General features: G+C 46.0%; 1 protein-coding gene across 10 annotated transcripts in view; it reads right to left on the bottom strand.

The window, feature by feature from the left end:
- HUWE1 (HECT, UBA and WWE domain containing E3 ubiquitin protein ligase 1) overlaps positions 1-25,191 on the bottom strand; it is a 179,190-nt gene that overhangs the window by 144,177 nt on the left and 9,822 nt on the right. For 7 of the 10 annotated variants that reach the window (XM_075668491.1, XM_075668500.1, XM_075668495.1 and 4 more), the window contains exons 2-11: positions 22,671-22,981; positions 20,882-21,001; positions 16,082-16,168; positions 14,768-14,841; positions 13,335-13,413; positions 12,804-12,866; positions 11,658-11,780; positions 3,830-3,901; positions 3,022-3,121; positions 2,298-2,398 (exon numbers count right to left, since the gene is read on the bottom strand). In XM_075668491.1, coding sequence (XP_075524606.1) covers positions 2,298-2,398; positions 3,022-3,121; positions 3,830-3,901; positions 11,658-11,780; positions 12,804-12,866; positions 13,335-13,413; positions 14,768-14,841; positions 16,082-16,168; positions 20,882-21,001; positions 22,671-22,823 — 972 coding nt within the window. In that variant the 5' untranslated portion in view covers positions 22,824-22,981. The remainder of the gene's footprint in view (positions 1-2,297; positions 2,399-3,021; positions 3,122-3,829; positions 3,902-11,657; positions 11,781-12,803; positions 12,867-13,334; positions 13,414-14,767; positions 14,842-16,081; positions 16,169-20,881; positions 21,002-22,670; positions 22,982-25,191) is intronic. The other 3 variants (XM_075668494.1, XM_075668501.1, XM_075668492.1) reach the window with 2 other exon arrangements.

The raw sequence follows: 25,191 nt of genomic DNA, 5'->3' as shown, positions 1-25,191 counted from the left end.
CATGCTGTGCTAAAACAGCCGATAATTCTGAAATACTAATATTCACTTTTCGTCTCTGTAACGCAAACATCAATTTCTGAAAAGCTCACAAAAATCTGTGAACTTTATTACATCTCAGAACTCAGGAGGATATATCGGGAGCCACTGTTATTTTTGTTCGATGTAAACATAACTTTTGCTATATATACTCATTGTGGCTATATTGTGTTCAGAAATTTTTCTATATACAAAATAACTCAATGTAAACGGGTTCTATGTAGCCGGGTTCAACTATTTCTTTGCAGCATGCAAGTGGCCCGAGTGCTGGCCATTTGCCATGTTTCATGCTGGATGCCACTCCTGCTAAATCCATAATTCAATAAAAGAACTGGCAGTCTTCACACTACATGTACCATTTTGTCATTCCAAATTAAGACCTGGGGCTCTTGCATGCCAAAACCGCAATCTGATGAGGCAAGCCCTAGTGCGGGACTCCGCATAAATTTCTACCACTTGGGATTCCTCAACATGCACCCATTACATGGCACACGTTTTTACATTTCACCCCCATCAACATGCTTTGAACCTCGGTGAGGGCCTGCGTCAGCTACTCGGCCACCTATGCAGCATGGGTAATTAGCGCCATCTGGTAGCTGGGCGAGAAAGAAACTCCGCTACATTCCCCTCACCCTCCCACCCAACCTCTTCGCCTTTGCCTGTCTCTGCAGGCGCCCAGCGACACTGGCCGCCAGCACCCACCTCTAAGTGAAGAAGTTCTGTGGTTTCATTTTCTGGCCATTACCAGGAAGCGAGCGTTGGCCAGCATGGGCAGACTCGCGGTCCTCGCTCACTGTATGCGCGGCAGTCAGCTTGGTTTTGTGTGCCTCCTATTGTGTGGCACTTGATGCAACCGAAGAGAGAAGAAAAGAAGCCTTAACTAGCACAGGACGGCACCGTTCACAGCCTCCTACTATTTGAATGATGTATCGCGACTTTCACCAATCGTGCATGTGCAATAGTGCAATAACACTTCAAAGATGAACCGTGGAAGATTTTTAGAGCGCCACAGTGGTGTCGGTTTAACCAAGCAAATGCTCCGTGCCATGCTTCGGCCAACCTGGTCTGCATATGCCATCGGTGGGGAGTGCTATTCTTAACACCCATCATCAGCATCATCAGCAGCAGCAGCAGCAGCAGCCTGGTTACGCCCACTGCAGGGCAAAGGCCTCTCCCATACGTCTCCAACAACCCCGGTCATGTACTAATTGTGGCCATGTCGTCCCTGCAAACTTCTTAATCTCATCCGCCCACCTAACTTTCTGCCGCCCCCTGCTACGCTTCCCTTCCCTTGGAATCCAGTCCGTGACCCTTAATGACCATCGTTATCTTCCCTCCTCATTACATGTCCTGCCCATGCCCATTTCTTTTTCTTGATTTCAACTAAGATGTCATTAACTCGTGTTTGTTCCCTCACCCAATCTGCTCTCTTCTTATCCCTTAACGTTACACCCATCATTCTTCTTTCCATAGCTCGTTGCGTCGTCCTCAATTTAAGTAGAACCCTTTTTGTAAGCCTCCAAGTTTCTGCCCTGTAGGTGAGTACAGGTAAGACACATCTATTATACACTTCTCTCTTATTCTCTTCTAGTTTCTCTTTTCTCTTCTATTAACACCCACTATCTACCAAGCCAATGGGGATCTCACGGGTCCAGAACCACCAGCTACGGCCAGGTCAGGGGTTCAGTGAACGCGTCCTGCAATGTGCAGAGATTAGCGAGGCAGTCGCACCACACTTCTCTCTATTTCCAATGTGCCGCTCGAGACGGACTGTCCACGCCAGCAAACATATTGCGAAATGAAAACATGTATAGAGCTGCACTCAAATTTCGCATTAGGGAGCATCGTAATCGTCGGTAGATTTTTTCGTGCGCATAAAGACAACGAAAGGTGAATGCACATTTTATGTCCTAACTGGTGTAGTCATGAATGTTCCATGCATTTTCTCCGCTTTATCCAATAGAATGAGGCCAACGAACTGTCCTGCTGTTATATGACTTCATTTTCTTGTCCGGGCAGATGCTGGAATGATCGCTAGTAATGAACAAGACGGTGTGGATGTACACACACAATGTGCAATGTATCACGCACAGATACAAGAAAAAAAAGACTCTATTGCATAATCATACTCATATCAGACAATCCGTTCCACCATTGCTTTCTTGTCACAAGCCTAGCTTGTCCTCAGTAAATATGTTGTGCGAACACAGTTTTAGCTGCAGCCTGGTGCGCGGCTCACTATAATAAAAGAAAACACTCACTATAAGATTGGGATCTTTCAATTCGAGGACGTCCACAAGCTCCTCAATGAGGCCGTTGTACAGGAGACTGTTGATGTTGTCCTGGATTGCGCTGCAGTACACTGTTCGAAGGCAAGAAAGAAAAAGGCAAAAATATTCAGCACTCTGCATGCGAGAATTCCAGAGTCCTGCAAATTCCTGAACTGGCGCATGCAAGAACTGCACCTGTTGATGCACAATGACGCACCCGTTGACACAGCAACATGGAGGGAAAAGCTTTCTTTCCTCCCATTAAGATTGCCTGAATCAAACATGCTGCTATGTCAAATGAGCCCAGAATATTTTTAAAAAAAAAGGAAGCGCGTGCGCGCGCGTGCGTGCGTGTGTGTGTGTGTGTGTGGAAAGATTATGATGTTCCTTGAATTTGCACAGTATATTTCACTGACGTTTCGGCTGGTGAACGAGCCTTTGTCAACATGTCCACCAGCCGAAACGTCAGTGAAATATACTGTGCTAATTCAACGTACGTCGTACTCTCTTTTTCTTCATTTTACTACTGGGGACAGCATGATTTTCTCCAGCCACAACTATATTTATATATATAAAATGCTTGCGGATGTTCTAAAATATTTTGTTTAATATGTACGCATCGTGTAACGTCAAACAGTCGAGAAGAATCAGATACATGGCATTGGTTTTCCCATCGAATCACCTGACTGGTCGCACCCCAGAATGCCATACTCACCAAGTATGGAGAGCGCTTGAAGCCGTGCCTGGACACACTGTAGCCGTTTCGGGTAGCTGGAAAAGCTGTGCGCTAACCGAACATGTGTCAGCAGCAGCATCTGAGCACAGAGGAGGGAGAACAAAAGCAAAATGGACATTCATTCACTCATTGGCTGGTTGGTTCGTTTATTGTGCTTAATATCTTGAGGCAACACTGGCATTACGATAAACCCCTAAATTAAAGGCTCCTAATTGTTTTTAATCATTCTTTAAAGACATCAAAGAGCCACACGAAACAAATGTATAGCGTTATAATATCCTTTGAAACCTACTAGCATTCCTTTGGCATAAAAGGTATATTAATTGCAGAAAAAGTCGAAGTCAAACTTCAAATATTGCTTCCAAAGAGTGGTGCATGCTAATGACATTCAGTGCAAAATCACGGATTTCTCGGGTAGTCACTTGCTTGGGCCCTTTGTTTACAGCAATAATTCTAAAAGCTGCCAAGTTTATTGATTATTTGAAAGAAAAGGAACATGACCCTTATACAGTGACGAATAGTTAGCTATAGGCAGATATTGTCAAAATTCATGTCAGAAAAGAAACGATGCCGGAAAATTGCCTCACAAGGACGTTTCAAAATTAGAAGCACCAACTCCAAAGCCAGAACTCAATGCGCAAGGAATCAGCAATGCAAGAGCAACAGAAAAAAAAAAATATCTTTCAGCAGCAACAACACTTGGCTCATTAATCACAGACATTCATATCTTAAGAGAGGCAATAGCCAATTACAAGAGCAGCTAGAAAAGAAAAAAGGAGATGCGCACATGTTTGGCTGGGGGGACAGCGTATGTTTCAAGCAGTTCCTCCATGATCTGTGACGGGTTCTTGTTCGTAATCTGCATAAGATAGGGAAAAAAAGGCAGCGATATTAATCCAAGGTTTTAATTTATTCTCTGCACACTCAGAAAAATATACAGTTGAACCTCTATATAGTAAAGAGGACATAACAAATTATGAGATCTAAAAAATTATCAAATGTAACAAAGTAAATCTAAAATGTCTTTCTGAAATCAGTGCAATGAGTACAGTCGCCAACCGATAATTCAGACTCGACTGGGACCACCGAAACGTTTGAATAATTGTATGTCGCAAATACCGAATGCCAGGTGACTCTTTCACAAGTGGCCAATAAAGGTGTGTCATTTTCTCGGTTAATCACTATTGGAGATGGCTTCAATTTCACTTGAGTATAGTACCATGTATAGTACCCTGGAGCATCAGTGTCTGGGAGCTACAGCATTTTTTCGACACGGTGCCAAGCACGCTGTCTTATCACTGTGAGGAAATGCTGCTGCCAGTTGCGTCCGGTGCTAGTCGCAAATACAGTCGCCGATTGAGTTTCTGGACTCCAAAAATTCGGACATGCTCGATTATTCGGTCTGCTTCACGGCACCGCCATTCTCCCCATAGACCATAATGTATAACAACTGCCGAAAGTTCGGACACCTTGCAACCTCTCGTCCGATTTTTCGGACACTCCTTGAGCGAACTCAATCGAGAGCACCGTGCACCGACTCTGACTGGTGCATGGTTCGAGTTGCTGAACGCCATTTTGTTTTGAACGGAGCCTCCTTGCTGCCCCACAAAGTGGCGCTACTGCAAATCCCCGCTCATCATCATCGTTTCTGCCTGGTTCGATAGATTGGCTCTACAGCTGTGCCAGTTTCAGCTTAGTAAGCCGTGTCAAGACAATCCAGCAGCTGCTTAGTTTCTTCGCGCACGACGCTGCGCGTAAGTCACGTTTTTTGTTTGTGCGATTGGTGTCGGCATGGTGTTGTTTGCTTTGCGGGCTGTGTCGAGGTTCCGGTGATCCAATGCGGCATACGGAAACATAGCGTCAAGTGTCTAATGGCGCCGACAGTGCCCGCGCAGACTGCGCTGGGGAATGCCGGCAAGCGGGTGCCGGGAGGCCTAAGATTTGTCGCCTTCCGATGTGCTCCCTACTGAAGCAGAAAATGTTCTGCTGAGACCGGCGCAGTGGTTGCATTGCGATTCCAGACACCGTCTCATTTGACAGTTTCACAGGTGCTGACACTGCTGTACTGACATGCGCAGAACTCGACGACAACGAGATCGTTCGTCAGGTTTCTGCTGCACCGCCGGACGATGACTCCGAGTCGAAAGATGGCGCACCATGTGCTAAGCTGTTGTCGCATGCGGAACGTGTACAAGCAGTGACTGTGCTTTCAGCCGCCTATAGTGACCGTACGACCCTCTCAGAGATTCAGGCTTATCTGATTGTGCGTAAACGGAACAGCGTGCAACGGCGCATTCACGATTTCTTCAAGCCTACTGCCAAGCCCAAATAAGTGCATGGAAATAAAGGATTTCATTTTTTTTTGTTGTTGTTGTTGTTAATCTGCTTTTTCGGACACCTATTTATTCGGACATTTCCGCAGTCCCTGTGAGGTCCGAATAAACGGTCGGCGACTGTATAGCGTGAATGAAATGTTTCGTAAGTGATGGTCCAAGAATACGCACGCGCGCTTGTCTTTGGCCTAGACATTCTGCAGCCGTGATTTTCTATCAATGCCTTTTACGCTATTCCGTTCCACGCTTCGTCTGTGGTCACAGCAATGCCCCACACACATTATCAACAGAATCAGCTGGCCATGAACAGTGGATATGAGTGGCGCAGAAGTGAGCAGAAGGCATTGCTACAAGTTCATGGCCCGCATCTCGGCCACCGTCACGTTGTGACTACAGATAAACGAGAGTACAGTCAATGCATTACATTGAATTCTTATCGGCAACTAACAGATCAGCTTGGCTTCACTAGTTTTCATTTCGTGGAGCGCCGGCCACATGGTTGATGTCATCTCAAAACGAAAATACAGTGCAATCTCAATAAACGGAAATCCCTTAAAACTGAACTGCCTCTTAAACAGAACACCATCCTCATGGTTGGCTGATTTTGTGTTCATGCAACTGTACTCAGCTTTGTCTCTCAGTAAATCGAACGCCTGATAATTGGAACCGATTTCCCTGCTCCCTTGAGGTTCCATTTAAATAGAGTCCACTGTACTGCTATTTATGCTAGACTTGGTGGCCATGCCTATGTATCAGCACACAGTTGTGCAGTCTGAGTCCAAATTATCACATGGCATGCCGCAAGGTATCCAAAGCTTCTACAGCGCTAGTGGCAGCGCCGCGAGGCTGTCCAAATAATGAAGCATGTCCTAATTATCGGTGCCCAAATAACCAGCCATTGACCGCACAGTTAAGGGGTGACGCGGGTCTTGAAATCGCGAAATATGGTCAAAAATGGCAATTTTCAAAAATTGCGTTTTTGAAGTCTTTAATGTCCCATCTATGCCTCTACAAAATATTATAGCTCAATTACTACTAGAAGTATAAAAAAAACGGCAATTTAGAAACGTCGGTGAGCCGAAATTGAACGCCAAGCGCGAAGGTTTGCCTCATTTTCAAGCTGCCGTAGCTCCGCGCGACGCGAACCGATCGGCGCCATCTTGGTCTCGTTTGAAAGCTGGTTTCCCGCTCTCCATTCTGGCGCCCCTCGGCACGCTGTAGACCCTCGTGCAGCGGAGCGAGCGGCACCCGTTCTCAAGCGGGAAATCGTCGCGAGACAGCCGCTGATTGGGTGAAACGGGCGTCTCCTCGAGGGCAGCCCTCTGATTGGCCCTGACGCATGCTTCGCCTGCCGCGGCCCCGCGGCCGCGTTGTTCGACTCCTCCGCGTCGTCTGCTTTCGCCTGCATGCACGTCATTTTTCGCGCTCCTCTTTGTTTCCTAGTATTTTTCGTTCTGCCTTTTTCTTTATCGTTCTTGTAGATATTTTGGCTATTGAGTCGCTTCTTTTAACCACGAATTTCTTGCTTTTGCGTGCCTGGTGTCTATGTTCCGCGTGTCACGATGGCGCGAGACGCGCGCTTGAAAGCAAGCACGCGAAAAGCAGTCAGCAAAAAGAGACGCGCATGGAATAAGAAGAGCGCGACATCGTCGAGAACTACAGCTTCGGTGATGCCGCAAGCTGCTGTGCCCTTGGTGGATGCGGCTGGACTGAGCTCGCCAACAACAGCTTCGCCGGAGGACGCGGCTGAACAAACCCCATCGACGCTAGCTTCGCCGGTGGACGCGGCTGGACAGTGCCAATCGGTGTCAACTTCGGTGTTACCGCAAGTCTCTGCAGTGCCGGTGGATGCGCCTGGACTAAGACCGTCGAAAATGCCAACTTTTGAGACGCTGCAAGTCGCTGCGGATTCCGTGTCGTCGGAAGCGGCCGAGCCGGCTGACCGAAGCCTAACGTCGACTTCGGCGTTTCTGCACGCCGCTTCGGTGCCGACGGACGCGGCCGAACCGAGCTCGCGTGCTCAACGCTTTGACAGTGTTTTTCACGGAGGCGGAGTGCGCGGGGCACGAAAAAATACGCAGACAACATTAAAACTTCATTGGCGAAGAAGTCCGCAAGTTCGAGCTAATGAACGTCGGCACAGGAAGTGAAGACGACGATCGCGGCACAGAGTACATCATCGTTGATCTCTCTGTGCTAAAGAAGCTGTTTGCGTCCTCAAGCTGCAGCAAGTGTGGGTTGGCCACTCTCCAACTCGCAAAGTGCAGTGAGAGAGAGCAGTGAGAGAACCAGCAGAGCTGTTGCAGCACAGCTTGGTTACAGTCCTGGGAGCTACCTCATTCGTAGGAGCCTTGAAAAAGATCAGAGGCTCTGCAGGTCTTATAAAAGTCACACCAATGCTGAAAAGGTGAAGAGGATGGCCAAGAAGCACAAGCCTGACAGAACCCAGGACTACTGCCCAGGAATTATGTGAATGTGTGGCAGATTCAAAGAAAATAGCAAGTGACTTTCTGAGCTTTTCTTTTTGTCAAGTGCCAATGCAATACAGAGGTTTTCACAATCTTTACATGAACAGATTTCGTTGAGTTTGGTGTTATTGTGTTCAGTAATGACTGGGCTGCATGCTAAAGCATTAAATTTTTCCATGTGATAGGTAAACAAAAGTGGTAGAGTAAGCAAAACTTTGAATGCAATTTTCTCAGCTTTGCTTTTTCGATCAAATGCCTTTGCCTTACAGAACTTTTCATAATGTTTGCATCAACCGATTTTATTGAATTAGGTACCATTTTTTTCAGTAAGACCTCGGCTACATCCTAAAGCTTTCCATTTTTCATTAAACCCAATAGACTAGCAATTATGTCAGATGTAAGCTAATTACTCCCACATTGTTTTTTTCTTCCTACTTTGTTATTTATTCATGACCTATATGATAACTTTTTGAAAATTTCTTTAGCTTTAGGATGTGCAGTGGGCCCTTGGAAATGACAGCTATTCTTTAAAACTAGTTTTTTTAATTAAGAAATTATCATAATGGCCCGTAAGAAAAGACCTATGTGGGATGAATTATTTTGCAATATCTTCATTTCTAGATGAGATATATAAAATCTGGATATATATTTGGGATCAGCATTCAAAGATACATCTGCATGCCAATTTTCAGAAAGATATGTTAAGAAATAAAAAAAAAGTTTTCAAGACCCTCATCCCCCCTTAAACCCATTTATGACATTTATGATTTATATTTAACAATGTATCGGTGAAGACGACCACATTTCAGTGCATTTATGGTTTTCTGACCCAGCCCACTGAAACCGCTTCCAAGGAATAGCAGCTATGCTGGCTGTTTCAAAATGACGGTTGATCAGAACTGGTTGCCGTTTTAAAAGAGCTATATGACACCGCATTTCGTTCTTTAGATGGACATTCCTAAAAGAAATTTGCAAGCAGGTGCGGCAACCCATCGGGAACAAAAATGACACTGAAAATCTGGTTTCTGGAACAATGTGCTGCCGACACCAGCTTCAGTGCAGTTAATTTTTGAGGATTTTTTAGGGTGAATCCACATAGCGAACTACTAATAACGCCATCGGTAACAACCACGGTTTTTGTCCACAGTGAATGCAGCAAGCACTACTTGCGCTTTGACTCACTGCACCCTGGCTGCATGTCTTCAGAATTGTGTCGTCACCATCCATCCCCAATTGCGTTGACAGCAACCACGGTTTTGTCTGAATGGTTGCAGCGAACAGTAGTTTCGTTTTGACTCGTTGCAATGCGTAAGCGATATCGCTTCCTGCACTCTGGCATCAATGGCTTCACCTCCGTCAAATGATCGTCCGTCTATATCGCAACAAATAGAGGATCTGTTGCCGACCAGTTCACTGGAGCAAAACTAAACACTTGTGCGCAGAAGCAAAAAAGCATGTCTTGACTCAGATCTTGTGCAGCAGCCGCAAAGCAAAAGAAGCTGCGAGGCCTTTGCCACTGAGATCGCTAATCAGTCACAATGATGAAGTATAAATTGCAGTTTCTTCACCGCTTTTGTGGAAATGGAAACAGGATTTGCTGCTTCATTAATACAACTACGTGGATGTAGTAAGCATTTGTTTATCGTCCTCTTGGTACCCTGGACAATTCGACATTCGGTTAATTCAGAGATCTTTTTCAGACCCGTGAAATCCAAATTAATGAGGTTTTACTGTATATCCTCCCGAGGCTCGGAGAGCATTTTTGTCATGGATTTACTTCGTATTTACAAATTATGATACTTTGGCTTCCGGGAAACCCCAAAAACCACATTTACCTGTTTCAAATATTTGCAAGTTAACCCGGCTATGTCCAATATACAGTCGACAGATTTTTCAAACTCCGAAAATTCAGACTTGATGGATATTCCAGACTTCATAAATGCACCGTCAGGGTTTCCATAGAGGTAACGCATTTTCGCGATGGATTTTTCGGACGAATTTAGGTCCGAAAGTTTGATTTTAAACACTAAATTACTCATTCCGACCCACGCTACCAGATCTTGGAGGACACCATGTATTTTCTGCGGGCTTGGCTTCCCATTGGCCCGCCCTATAGCCCTCGAGACTGGTAGGTGCAGGCTATCGATAGACAGCGTGCGCCATCCTCTAGTCTCAGAGGCCATGGCCACTCTTCCTTGACTGAGAAAACGCTCCCAGGGATGCCACCATTTCTTTTCTTTCTTTTTTTCCTCGGTTCACTACAGTCATAATCACTGGGTGTGGAAGCCAGTTCTTTTTCTTTTTAGTTTCGGTCGCCATTCTGCACGTGGTTTGTCCACAGAGCAAGTGATTGTGCAGCTTCACATTTGTGTGCTCGGCGCACCTTCCTCTGCATTCGCGAGAGCCAATTGGTGTGAAGAAACATGGCTCATTTCCTCGATTTCCGTGGCGATCTCCATTGGCAAAGATCGCCAATGTGGTGGCGCTCTTGCGGACTGCATACGGAGACGTCACTCTTGTGCAAATCCAAGCAAATTTGATGGCCTCCAACCGTGTACGAGGCAGGGCATTATTACACATTCTTTTAAGCCACTCTAAGTGTAATAAATATGATTTTTTTGGGCTGAACGAATTTTTCTGACAATTTTTCAGTCCCTGCGAAGTCCGGAAAATCGGTCAGCGACTGTATTAGACATTGCAAACAATATCGCACTCATTTATCTCAGATACTTGCATATGCTCAACTTTTCCTTACATAATAATATTTGGGGTTTTACGTGCCAAAACCACTTTCTGATTATGAGGCACGCCGTAGTGGAGGACTCCGGAAATTTTGACCACCTGGGGTTCTTTAACGTGCACCTAAATCTAAGCACACGGGTGTTTTCGCATTTCGCCCCCATCGAAATGCGGCCGCCGTGGCCGGGATTCGATCCCGCGACCTCGTGCTCAGCAGCCCAACACCATAGCCACTGAGCAACCACGGCGGGTTTTTCCTTACATAAGTACCTACAAATTGACTTATTTCTATGATGTGCGTGGTAACAGGAGCTCACACTTTGGCGGGGCTACTATTGTGCCATTTTGAAAGCTAATGCTTTGGCAAGAAACAAGCACACATGGATCACATCCTCCGGATGGCAGCACAGGTCCTAGAACCAACCAAAAAAACTGCTTTTCATCAGGTCAGTGATGTTTCTCTGGCCACTGCATCCAGCTTTCTAATGTCCAACACATTACAGCGAAGCTATATACCACTATTGTCCAAGGAAATTTTCGTGTCGTTATGGTAAGCAAAAAACTCCCCATACATGGGCCGATCCCAAAGATGGTGCAATGCCGGGCCGACCCACGGCGGAGGTGAAGCAGGCGTTAAGCACTCTCCACACATGGGCCGATCACAAAGGTAGTGCAATGCCGGGGACCGATCCACGGCGGAGGTGCAGTGCGCCATTAAGGGGCCCACATAGCTTCGCTGGTCACCCTTCACAGAGTGGAAGGGCACCAAGATATTGGACACATGCTCCCCTGCTGGGCCTCCGGAGGTTATTTTTGCATTTTGCATGACATAAGACAGTCAACTTGCCCAGTTCTTTACCGTAACAAAGTGCAAATACACGCTTCACTTTTTTTTTCCCTACCAAACAGCTGACCTCCTGCACTTCGCTCTTTTTTGCAGAGCCAAACCAAGCTCTTGCAATGTGTGCCCTACTTATCAGGCTACCAGTCATTCTGGCAACGAAGGAAGAGATTAGAATACTGCGTTAGCAAGCAGCTCCACTACAAGGATAAGACTTAGTGGGGAAAAGCCAACCTTGTCCACATTTTCCATGTGGATGACGGAGACGGTGGTGGAGGGCTGTTTCTTGGCTCCCGTGCCATCTGAAGGCTCCATGTAAAACTCAAAGTGAAGCGTGGTGGCACTGGCTGGAAATTTCTGCACACCCAAGAAACCAACCCAACAAAAAATATATATAACACAAAGAGTCAGCTAATCACATGCTCTTTCTAAGCTCTGTATTCTTCCTTCACAGCCCTGGTAACGAAAAACTCCCGGCAGTGTCTATGCAGCATGTGCGGCCTTCACATTTTGATTGTTGGTAGAGCAAATGATTGGTTTAGTTATTCATGGAGTTTAACATCCAAATGCCACACACAGGTTATGGGAGACGCCATGGTGCAGGTCTCGGAATTATTTTGACCACCTGAGATTCTTTGATGTGCACCTAAATCAACGTACACCACCGTTCTCACATTTTTGTCACCACGTAACCGTGGCCACGGCAGCTGGAGATCAAACCTGCAACTCCGCGCTTAACAGCAGAATGCCATAGCCACTGCATCATCGCAGCGAGTCCTCATTCCAAGCACTGAGGTGCGGATCATTTCGGCTTGGTCCAAATGCTCGGCGCAAGCTTCCAGTCGAATTTTCAGTCTACCTTTACAACATCTGGCACGGTGCTACACCCCAAACACTACTTGGTCAGCCTGATCACAAAGATATTCAAACAAACTTGACATCCAGATGGCAAAACAATTTGGTGCAAAGCACCCGCAACAAATTTCAAATGGGGCTGAATGTTGTTCAGACCACAGAGAAACATTGCCGAAAGTGTTCAGGAAGCTTTGACACGCCCTCTCAGAGTGCCCGCTGCTTCAACATAGATTGCCTCAGCAAGTTGTCTGCAACAGAACCTGTAACTCCGCTGCATTCATGAATTGAACAGACCAAGACTTAGCTCAATCAAGGACCAAGAAAGAAGAATGTACGTGCAAATTAAGCCAGCATTCTCTTGAATACCATGCACTACAGCATTTTTTTTGTGTATACGGAAGCCAATTTATCCCAATCCTCACTCAACAAAAAACAAAAAAAAGCGACATGCGAACAGAGTAACTCGTGCACCGCTTGTTGCGCAGCAAGCTGCAAGACTAACAGAGCACGTCATGTTGAACTTACACTCATTGGAAGTTCCCTACAGCATTCGGCCAGGCCAAAACCATTCTCTTTGCCTCCCCAGTTCTGAAAGAGAAAAGAAAAAGAGCAAAAGGGAGTTATCTAGGTGGCAGTAAACTACTTATCTGTTAACAACAACTCAAAACATTATTGCCTTTTGCAGCAGACAGTACTGATGGGCTAAGAAATGGGCAGATCGTGTTCATTCAACATGCTTTCCTTCAGGCATGCCACAATGTAGCAGAGAAGATATCCAAGCAGGTGAATTTGGGATAAAACCAACAAAAGACGAGTATTCCAACCAATGCACCCCAGACACATTTCGCACCATTTGTTACTGAATAAGTGCTGAAAATCTTCAGCAAGTTGCAAGGTCACGAAAAGAATACAAGCCTGACACCACCGAAAGCTTGCATGGAGCTCACATTCACACAAGGTCAACATGTAGGCACACACGCACACATATCGAAAGGGAAGGGTATCAAACTTCGTGCAACACAAAGCGCAGGACATCTAGCCAAAAATTACACCCACCTCTGCCAGGTATGTCAATCTTGTCAGGAGAGCCTGCCGCCTGTCAGGGTTTAACCTTGTGATGAAGTTGGAACGTTTGCTGCAGAGAGACAAGGGCACACATTAAGATGTCAAAGGATATACAGTCACCGACCGATAAATCAGCAGAAGTCTGGCCCACAGCTATTGCAGAGCAGTCAAACCAGAGAAAATGAAACACCAACAGCGTGCTTCAAAGATGATAGCTTTTTTTTGTTTGCTTGTTTGTTTGTTTGGAGGGTTACTAAAGGCAAACATTGGATCTATATAAAATTTCAGACTACCCTTTTCGAAATTACACCTTTGTTTAATGGCAAGAGATGACTTACTTGCAGAAATAACCTAAACTGAAACGGCCCTCAGAATTCATCAGTTTAAATAATTTACAACAAAATCTATCTCTTGCGAAGATGTGCCAGCAATAACTGAGCATATGTGCCGCCGGATACAACTACACTAAAACCTTGCTATAATGAGACAGGATATGACGATATAATGAAGTAAATAAGATTACCTTTGAAATTCCCATAGAGATACTACACTACAGAACGCCGACGCCAGCCTATGATCGCGATCAGATTCTCAGATTGCGGTTGCCCAGATCCGGATCACTCAGGATCGCGACCACAAATGACCGTGTAGCAACACCCGATCTGGATCAAGCTCAATCCGGATTGGCCCCGATTGCAATAAGAAGTGTACGCGTGACATCATTATAAGAGACGGCCATCTGCAACACACATGTGAATGAGTCTTTGGGCACAATTCAAGCATCTGTTATTGATTCCACTGTGTGGATTTCCCTGAAAGGCATGATGAGTACCTTGATGCAAGTTTTTAGATAGTTTCTGCCAAATATCATTAAAAGCAGCAAGCAGCCATGACTCGACTTGCAATGGACCCTTTTCACTATTGTAAAGCCAGACTTCATGCAAAGCTGTCTGCCAAACTGATGGCAGTGAAGTCATCTTTGCATTCAGCGCGTAAGCGCACAGTTTGCTTTTTACAACACGGACAAAGTAGACATGCCTTTCATGATGAACCCATGCACGCAACTGGTTCCACCATTGGTTAGGCAAACGTGCAATGCAGAGAAGTGCACTTGTGAAATAGGAAAAGGGTATACTATTTAATGCTCAACAGCATAACAGAATAGCCACTGTTACAGACAGCTTGCTAGTTAAAAACTCAGCTCCTTTTGGCATCTGTTTTAACTGCAATACGCCAGAATGATTCTAAACATACAAAAAGTGAATGTGCTGCCGGCACCGTGCAGCCGCTCAACGACAGGTCATGGTGCTGTTAGCCACTGACCAGATGTCATGGCACGAGCAGCAGGCTCGCGACTCAGGAGCTTGTTCTTAGTAGGTGCCATGTGAGCAAACTGATCAAGTAAGAAGCCAGGCATCACTCACCTGAAAACGTAGAGGAGGTTGAGGACACCCAGCACCACTTGCATGTCGCTTGATGACAAAAGTGCCGTTAGATGCTGCACAAGCGTGGGAAGCAACTTGGCATCACAGTCGCATGGCTAAGCATGCCAAACTCCAGACACTATCACAGATTTTACTTCCTGACCACTTTTGGCATGGAAAGACAGGTCTCTTTTCTGGTTAGCCTTAGAGAAGCAAAGTGTGTTAAAATTAAATTATAGGGTTTTAAAACCACTTTCTGATTATGAGGCACGCCATAGTGGAGGACTCTGGAAATTTCGACCACGTGGGATTCTTTAACATGCACCTAAATCTAAGTACACAGGTGTTTTCGCCCCCATCGAAATGCGGCCGCCTTGGCCGGGATTCGATCCCGCTACCTCGTGCTCAGCAGCCCAACACCATAGCTACTGAGCAACCACGGCGGGTCGGCAAACTGTGTTAACCCCAAGGCCTATGCGGATACAGAATTTACAAACTGAGGACAACCAACTAACAAAACATAAGCACCTGGGAGTTATACAAATTGTAATTAGCGTATTTATTCGAATCTAGGCCGATAGATTCTTTTTTTTTTTTTTTTTCAAATAATCATATACTACAAAACTCTAGGGTCGGCTCAGACTAGAGGATCTTTAAAAACGCGCCAGTTTTTAATCGAAAATTATAAATACGGTGCATAGCTAGCTCCACCTAGAAAAGTCGGTACTGCAGCCGCTACTGGCCGCTGCATTAGCCAACTGAAGTAGACGAGCAATGTCGCCATTTTGACCTGCCGTATTGGCTTGCGGCGTGGCGTTGTCATAATGGCACCATACAAGCGATGCCACTATAGTGCTGCTTTGAAACAAAACGTTGTGCTAGTCATAGAGGCATCATCGAACGTTCAAGCCGGGCGGGACTTCAGCATCAACGAGAAAAATGTCCATCGTTGGAAGGGGAACGGGAGACGCTTTTTGCGTGTGCCGCAACAAGGAGATGACAGCGACAAGGAAGATAGCGACGAGGCTAGCAGCGATGATGACTTAGAGTCAGCTCGGCACGTTCATATTGAATAAATGCCGTTTTCATTTTGTGAACGCTGTCCTTACTTTTTTTTCTTAAGCCTACATTCGAAGTACGTTTTTGTTGTTTTGTTCTGTATTTTTTTAACTTTTTTTCTGGCTTGGGACATTTGGGGGTCGGCTTAGAATTGGGGTCGGCCTAGACTTGAGTAAATATGGTAACGCGAGATTGCTGTATGAGTAACAAAAGTGCATGCACAGCTACGTCAGATCTTGCTCGTGCCCAACTTACCTCCATGGAGTTGTAGAGGTGTCGGGAGAAACTGTGTTCAATCAGGAGGGCTGTAAACTGGAGAATGTACAACAGCAGCTCCTTCTCCTGTTCCATGAAGAAAATAAAGGCACAGGTAGGTTGAATTTCTCAATGCAGGCTCTAACAATGAATGCAAGAGGCCCTGACAAGTTCTTAGTGTGGTACCACAATGAAAAAGCGCAACTCATACTGAAAGTATCTGTGCATCCACTACCCTGGTACTGGAAGGGAAAAGCCAGCAACCGGAAAGGTGGCTTCCTTAAACAACTCTTCCTCTCTGGCACAGTGAAGTAATTAACAGTTCTGGGCGCATTCCGTCCCTGTGCTACTCGCGTACAGTAAAAGCTCGTTAATTCGAACTTCAGTAATTCGAATTTCGGGATAATTCGAACCGTACTACTTGGTCCGGCCTAGCTCCATAGAAGTCCATGTATAAAAAAGCCCGTTATTTCGAACGTGAGTTGGTTCTGCCACGGTTAATTCGAACTACGCGCCGCCGCGCCTGGGCGGCGTGCCGCCTGGCACATGGCCAGAGCAGGCCTTGTCGCGAGGCTGCAGCGGCTGAGTTGCCTCCAAAATGGGGAGAGAAGGAAAAAGCGGGTAAAACCGGTGCCAGCACCCGGCGCAGAGGCTGGAGGGCAAGGGGTGACAGCTGTGGCAACAGCTACGCCCTCTCTCTACCTCCGAGAACTGCGGTTTCCGGTTTTGAGCCGCCGATCTCAGAGGCCTAAGAATCTTGTCGTATAGCTGCAGTTGTTAACCGATGGATGGCGCAACCAGCACAAAAAATACAGCGAATCCAGTACATCGCAGCGCCGCTAGCGCTCGAGAATTGAACGAATAGGAGGAGCCTTCGTCAACGTCTTTGTCCTGAACTCGCGGTGGTCTCGGCCGCTTTCGGCAGCCTCGAGTTTTCTAGTTTTCGGCGCGCTTACGACCTTTGTTGTGCGGATCGCTTGAAAAGTTAGGCATCGGTGGTGTGCTTCGCCGTGCTGACGTGCGGTTTCAGAATGGCGTGCGCCCGCGGTAAATACTACTGCGCCAAAACACTGAAGGATAAATGCGACATCTTACGGGAAGTGGACGCCGGAGTCTTGTCGAAACAAGAAATCGCCAAGAAGCACGGCACCTGCGCACGGAGACTGCGTCACTAGCGTCACCGCTCCCATGTCGGACGTTCTGAAAGACGTTTCCTTTGCCGACTACGTAGACGTGGATGCGAGCGCAGTTGTCTGTGGTGTGACCACAGACGAGGACATCATTTCCCAAGTTAAAAACATAGAGCCTATCGCTGCCAGTGACGACGACGAGGAAGACGACGAGGCACCGGTGCGGCCCTCCGCTGCGGAAGTCATGGCCGGACTTAATGCCGCCCGCCTGTTCTTCAGTTTTGAAGAAAGCGAAGAGGAAGCCTTCCGCAACATTCGCTCTTTAGAGCAGAAAGTGCTTGCTGTTGCCTTCAAAGAAAAAAAGCAGACCACAATTACGGATTTTTTCAAACATTAAATTGAACTGGCGCCATGCCCTGCTGCTTCCTGGTCGCGGTGTCCTGTTTTTCTTCATTGCTTTCGTTAGTTCGAACTTCGTTTAATTCGAACTGAGATGGCGTCCCCTTGCGGTTCGAATTAACGAGCTTTTACTGTATGACTGCCACAGGAGTTACGTGGCTCTCTGCTAGCCCAAACTGTTATTATATTTGCCCGCTACCTCAGTCTGTTCGCCCACAGTTTACATTCATCCAGAGCATGACCGATGCTGCTCCTCAACTTGGCAATCTACAGAAGCTATGGCTGAAATGAGCAGACTGCATTGCACTGGCTGAAAGGAGACATTTCGTCGCATCTATGTCCCATTTAAATCGATTTGTGCTGTTCAATGTCCCAAAGCCACGCTATGACTAATGAGAGATGTTGCAGTGGAGGACCCTGGATCCATATTGAGTTCCTCAAGTTCCTTAACGCTTTCAGGGTAGATTTTTTCTGCCGTATGCGACCCCCCGGGTTTGATTTCCTTTATTATTGCAGATTTAAATTCTTCAGAGGGGCCTACGTCAAAAAAAAAAAAATGTACCGTAACTTTTTAGGGTGGCCATAAAGTGAGAAAAAATATTTTTTATTAGTATATATGTATTGTTTATTCACGAATAACAAAAAAAATAACTTATAAGTATTAAAAATTTGATGCAGTGTTATATGCATAGTTCAAGGCTTAAAAAATGCACACACGAGAATATTTCGCAAGTCTCAAATGTTGCTGCTCTTACACTAATATGTATTTACATCCATAGCATAATCGAACTGCGTAGGTGAGCGCACTCTACAAAACTGTGGTTGTGTGCCCGTCAAAAAAGCAAAATGTGTGACAAGCTTCCCTTAATCTTCATCTTACCACCAACCAGAGGCAATTAGTTTTCACGAGTCTCCAAAAAAAAAAGGAACCACATGCACGGCAGCATCCGTCGTATGCGCACTCCTGTGAGCAATAAACGAGCAAGCAACAGGATGTCCCCCTTTGAGCAATTAGCAACGAGATAGCCATCAGTTTTGCGAGTGCATGAAGCCGAAACCGCCTGCGGAACAAAACTCAAACTAACCGCCGCCCACCCGCATGCGTGCCAATGCACGAGCGGTAGTACTGTATTTACTCACATAATGATCACACTTTCTTGTAAAAAAAAGATATCGACGGAAATTCAGGGATACGATTATTACGCAAGTTAAATTTCCCGCGAAAATATTTTTTTTCATCCCGCATTTGCTGCGGGATGACAACAGGTCAACAAACAGGCAGCTTCCGCTATAAGTGCGGGACACCAAAACAAGAATGGCGGCCAGCGGAGCAAGCTGAATGCGCTGAAAGCGATGTTTTTTTTTTCTTCTCGTGAGTACATCATGCGCATTGAAACAGTTTCTTCCGCATCAGTAATAAATAATATTGTTACTAAGTTTGCGACAATAACGTAGCCATGTCCACTTTGAGGACGCAGAAACAGAGCTGGGCGCACTTAGCTGCCAGTCACATAGAAACACATGGCGGGCATGCTGCGGAAAGTGCGGCTATTTGTCTTCACTACTACCTTAATAAGGCACGTTTTCTTTAAGGGTGGGTGAACATCTGAGCTTCATTACAAGCGTTGGCGTATGAATAGGGTACACTTCTAACGTATCAGTGTAAACGTGGCCACTATCGTTGCCGCTCGTGATTTGTTGCGTGCCCACGAGTGCAGACAAAAAGAATCGAAAGGCGCCTTTTTTGTTGTTGAGCAAAAGCATTATGAAGCCTACAAGTAATAAAGCCAAGGTAAGTTTGGCTGCAGCTTTTTTTTTTTTTCGTGGAAGTGCAGAAAGTGATGAAAGGAATGAAATGGGGCATCTGCTTAAGAATGTTTGGTGCGTGCAGACCGCTTGGTATGCCTTCGAGAGTCTTTCGCGTAGCATTCGACAGATGGTAAACGTGATCATCAGCTAAACTTGGCACATGGCATATCGCTGCGACAAGTTTGGGGTGCGATCAAACGGGAAAGAAAAAAAAAAAGAATTTCGACGACAAAATTCAGGGGTGCGATCATTACACGAATGCGATCATCATGCGAGTAAATACGGCATATAGAAGCGCCGTAGGAAACATCCTAGCTCTAAAAGAAACCATGCAATGAAAATCAAGAGGAGGCACAAGAAAAAAATTCCCTGTATGGTCCCACATAGTGGCAGCACATGCCAGGAAAGAAAAAATTCGGAAATTGGGGCGCTTTTTAAACGTACAGACGGTGCCGTAAATATACGGCATCAACCATTTTGGACTTGTTCGCTGCGCCATATATTTACGTCATTGACCCTGAAAGGGTTAATATACACTTAAATCCAAGTGTATGAGCATTTATGGAATTCGATCCCACTGAAATGCAGCCCCCATGGCTGGAATCGAATTCACAACCTTATGCTAAGCCGCAGAATGCCGTGCACTTATAAAACAAGTTTCCACCCTTTCCAGCTTAGCTTACCTTGTCGCCAAACAATAACAATCATGTATCTCACGCGCGTTGCCTTTCTTTAACACTGCGCAACAGGTACTTCCAGGCCACGAATGGCATGAGCGTTGTCAGCTAGACATAGCATTCTAGGCAGGAAAGTATAGAGAGAGCAGAGTTTTCAGGAAAGGAAAAGCAACCAGGGCAAATGAGGATTGTTGTTTGGGGACAAGATACACCCCAAAGAGTGTTAAGTTTTTTTACAAGCTACCTCAGCAGGTAGCCCATCGTAAGCAGGCCCCTAACTGCAGCTATGATTTAGAATGGGGACACCGTAAGAGCATAAAAAAAAATTAATTCTGAAGTTTAGCGTACCAGAACCCCAATCTGACTACCAGGCATGCCTTAGTGGGGGACTGAATTCTTACCACCTGGGGATCTTTAATGTGCCCTCAATGCAGAGGACGGAGGCGTTCTTGCATTTCACCCCGCATTGAAATGCAGCCGCCGTGGCCGGGACTTGAGCCCACGACCTCATGCTTAGCAGCGCAACACCATAATCGCTAAGACACCACGGCGGGTTAATAGCATAAAGCTTTAACTTCCACATAACAGTGTGATGCCACAAAAGAAGCACTCTGTAGAGGTTGCAAGAGGTAAGAGTAAGGCACAGTACATAAATTGAATTGTTGCGCAACAAGTTTGAGGCCCCTGGCCTCAAAGAAAAGAAAAACCTTTCTTACAAAATGATGCATACACCTGTTCAACATAAAAAAACGTATGAAGGATAACAAATAAGGCAAGTGGCCCACCTGCTCTTGGCCAGGGCTGTCACATGGCAGACACCACTGGCCTTCATGTGTAGTCTGGCACGCTGCCTCCAGCAGCGAGTCAAACAGATCCAGAACATCGATCCAGTGGTACAGCTCGCACTGCACGCAACAACAAAACAAAAGTTTTTCAATGCTTTCTACAAGCCCTGAAAATTGGAAAACAAATGCCTTACACAACGAGTATGACAACGTCCAGACACACCACCCTTCAGTGCGGCTTGTGCATGACATTGTGATGACAATACAGTAAAACCCTGTTAATTCGACTCTCGTTAATTCGGAAAATCTGATAATTCGGACTTATCCTGTGGCCTCGGCAGGCATATGCATTATTCAATGCAATCAAACTCTTGTTAAATCGGACGTATTCGGCCGTACATCAGTTAATTCGGACACCTTTCAGAGCTCGGCGAATGAGGAGCGCCGCAAATTTGCGACGCAAGAGCGCAAAAATGGTGCTAGCGTCCAACCGAAATGAAGTGGCGGAGCCTGCATCCCCATAGTCATCAGTGGAAATTGTACATGAATTACAGCAACACCGGAACACTTTGCGTCTATTTGTACCTTTAAAGCTCCTATTCTTACATTTACCACCGTACATAACACCATGTTGGCCGCGGGCTTTCATAACTGCATAGTTGCCATCCACAATTGCATCGATGGTGACCGTGGTTTCGTCTGCAGTTGTTGCAGCGAACGGAAGTTTCGCTCTGACTCTGTGTGTGTGTCAGCCGCGTGCCTTCAGCACCGCAAAGTCGCCGTTCATAATCGCGTCAATAGCAGCCGTGGTTTCCTCCAGAGCGGTTGCGGCGAACGGTGTTTCGTTTTGACTCTGCAAAGCTGTCGAGGATGAAGAGCACGGCTACATCATGATGGATGGACGATCTGTTGGCGATAACCTCACTTCAGTTCTGCCACCAGCATGGGACTGGGCGTTTGTGCAGTGTTGGGTGTCGCCGGAGACAAACGGTTTCCGCTAACTTAGTGTAATACGGCGTTCGCGTGCGTGCGCAGCATTCGGTGCCCACCCCTTTTGCGGCCTGAGCACAGTAGTGTACTAGAGTACCCAAGGCAAAAGCTGAAGCAGCCCTGCGGCTCGCTAAGCCTGAACCCATTGTGGCTGGTGCTCCTGTGAGATACGAGACACCCAGAGTTTCACCCCCATTGATATGCAGCCACTGTGGCTGAAGACTGAACCTGCAATCTTGTGTTGACCAGCAGAATGTCAAAGCCACAGACACTCCAGTGGGTGAGCATCTAACAAAAAAAAAAAGACACATGCAAGCTGCCTGTCTCATGCTGCACAACGAACCCACATGAAAGAGGGAGCCTAAATTACTGTAAGCGTTGTTACTGTTAATTTAGAAGTGTCACTACTTTTGTATCTTGGTAATTACTACCCTTAAACTGTCCGTTTTTCAATCATTACTGCTTTGTAATTTACTCCCCATTTCATATATATTGTATCTCATATAATTCATGTCTTTCTTTGTAACAAATTGCGGTTTTCTTGCACCGATATAACCCCTGCCTATCATAATCATCATGTGCTCACTAATAAAAGGTCCCCCTCAGTTTTTACTCTGGGACCTCCCGACACACTCAAACACTGGCCTGGCGCTCTTTGGCCATACCTGGCCCTTGCGGCGCCGCTAAACCACACACATTCATTCATTCATCCATTCATTCATTCAGGACTCTTTTCATGCTTGCACTTGAAACAATAATAAAAGTATAATGTGGCTCAAATAAGCAACACTGGATGCACCTGACTCACTTTGCCCCAGTTCCAGCTCTTGACAGCTTTGAGCTCCTGGAGCAGCTCCTCCTGGGTGCAGCTCTTTAGCCGCTCAACCAGGAGCTTGCAGTCCAGGGGCACCTCCGAGGAGCTCTTCTTGAGCCGGCTGCGCTCGATCTTCATGGCGCCAGAGGCCACGCAGGGGCCACTGGGACCCCTGACTGCCGGCGAGGCACGACCACCAGGGGGCACAGAGGGGTCACGGGGGTAACAGTCCTGCTCACTCGGCAGCGCTACTCATGGCCCCCCTCCTCACCACCCTGCCTGCCTTTGTCTTGCTGCTGAAAAAGAGGAAACAGAGCGCTCAGTGAGGAGGCAACATTCCACAGCAGTACTTTCCCGCAACAAGGGTCACACTGTCATTCAAGCAAGCGAAGAGGTCCAGACTTGAGTACAAAATGCAATGAGAAACAAGACAAACAAACACTTGTCCCTTCCACATGGATGATAGCAGTGCGAGTGCTGGGATTTCTGCACCCAACACAAGATGGCAGGACAGGAGGGAGCCATCTTAGCATGGAATAGGGAATAAAGGGTGATTGGACGTGTAGCACATGCCATAATCAATATGTTTACGTCAAATCATTTATCACATCAGTAGTTCTTCCAAGAGCTACTTCATCAAATAGTCTATGCATTATCCATAGAATGTGGATAGAGTGTAAACGGATTGCATACAAATATAAAAGCAAACAGGACAGGATAGATTAGAATCTTTGCTACTGTGGCTGCAGTAGATTTAAAAACACCGCACAGCAGCTGTCAGTTACTGTCAGTCTCAAGTCTTATCGACTGTCTTTTCTCAGTTACGCTGGCAGATCACATCATGAATACGGGCACCATTTCAGTATCAGTACCTTCATCTTTAATGTGAGGAGGGCAACTTACAACGTATGTAACCAACTTGCAACCTTGCTATATAAACTGCATTCTGTGCCCATCGGAACAGGAACACCATCGCCAAGATTCAATCCTTGCTGCTTAGCAAGAGACTGGCACAGCGCAAGTGAGGAACAATTTCAGTGAAGCTGTGCAATGACGCCAGAAAAAATGTGCAAGAAGCAGACATCTGACAAGCTCCATGGCTCCAGAAACAAACATCAGAATTTGCAATTCAGTGAAGTACATAAATTCAAACAAACCAGCACGTAAAAACCAACACAAATGATTGAAAGAGCACAAAAAGGTTGGGCAACATGACCATCCTCCAACGCGTATTAAAGGCCAACTGCAACAATATAAATTTGCCTAAATCAGTTATTACTACTAGGAAGAATCTTGACAAAGCTGCAGGGATCTCGACTGCCTGATTTTTCTTTATTAAAAGCCTTTAGAGGGCACCCCACCAGGCCACATAGCAAATTTTCGTTATGCGCTGGGAGTTGTTACATGTCCTCTAAGGAGTGTTCTACCATAACAATTTTTCAAGTTAGTTCATTAAAAGCAGAGATAGAAATATCTGAACTGCTGCGAACCCATGATTTCAGGAGGCCAGCGTCACCGCGTACATACACTCTCTCCATTTTCCCCGTCTAGCCTCCGCAGGCGAAATTCCTTCCCTGTGTTCTCCCATACCGGAGCTGGAGGATCGCGCAACAAATATGTCAAAGGCCTCGTTTTTTTTCTCTTTTCTTTCTTGTTTTTGCTGAGTGGTGCACTTCCGGTGATGATGTCACATGCAAGCTGTTGCGTTTCTCTCGTTTCGCGTAGCAGACGATTTTGCACACTGCACCGGAACACCTGATCAGTGGCACAAACACGGGCACCGAGGCAGGCGTGAGAGGATGAAAGAGCATGATCGCAGTGCTGTAACACGGTAGAAAATTACAGTTTTGTCCTCTGCATGCGCAACTGCACAATGTGGGAACAAGCAGACAAAACGGAAGTAGCACATCTCTCTTGTTATGGTACGAAGTAAAACAAAAACATGCAGACATTCAGTTTTTATGTTTTATTATTTCTCTAAACTTTAATTAGTCTACTGAAGCAACAGATTAAACAAATAACCAACACTGCCTGAATAATTCTCAAAGTCACGTGTCACTGTGAGTGACATCACAGCACTGCGATTTACGTAGGCGCACTTGTACAAATATGTCGACTCTCCGGCTGGTAGCATGGCTAATACATCGTGCATTCCTTTTTACTTTAGGCATCAAAAACTGCTTATTTTTGCAAGCTTTTAGAAACAGATACACTCTTATTTTGAATTTAAATTTTTGCTACGAGGCTGCTCTAAATGTATACTACCTGAAACCAGTCTTATGTGATCAAAAATTTCATAGCAGTTCGCCTTTAATGACCACTAGTGCAATTCATACTCCGCCTTGATAAAAGGAAACTGTACCGCCTAATGTAAAGCAAGGACAACCAATAGGTATGCAGATTGCATAGCTCAAACTACTACCCTACTAGCATCTGATGATAAGCAATCGGTGAAGCCAGCCTGGACGTTCCTGCACAAAATTACCATGCAGACGTGGTTTGGAAA

Source organism: Dermacentor variabilis, chromosome 9 (assembly GCF_050947875.1).
Source record: "Dermacentor variabilis isolate Ectoservices chromosome 9, ASM5094787v1, whole genome shotgun sequence".
Lineage (NCBI taxonomy): Eukaryota > Metazoa > Arthropoda > Arachnida > Ixodida > Ixodidae > Dermacentor > Dermacentor variabilis.
The sequence above is the reverse complement of the archived record's forward strand: the minus strand, read 5'-3'. Positions and strand labels throughout refer to the sequence as shown.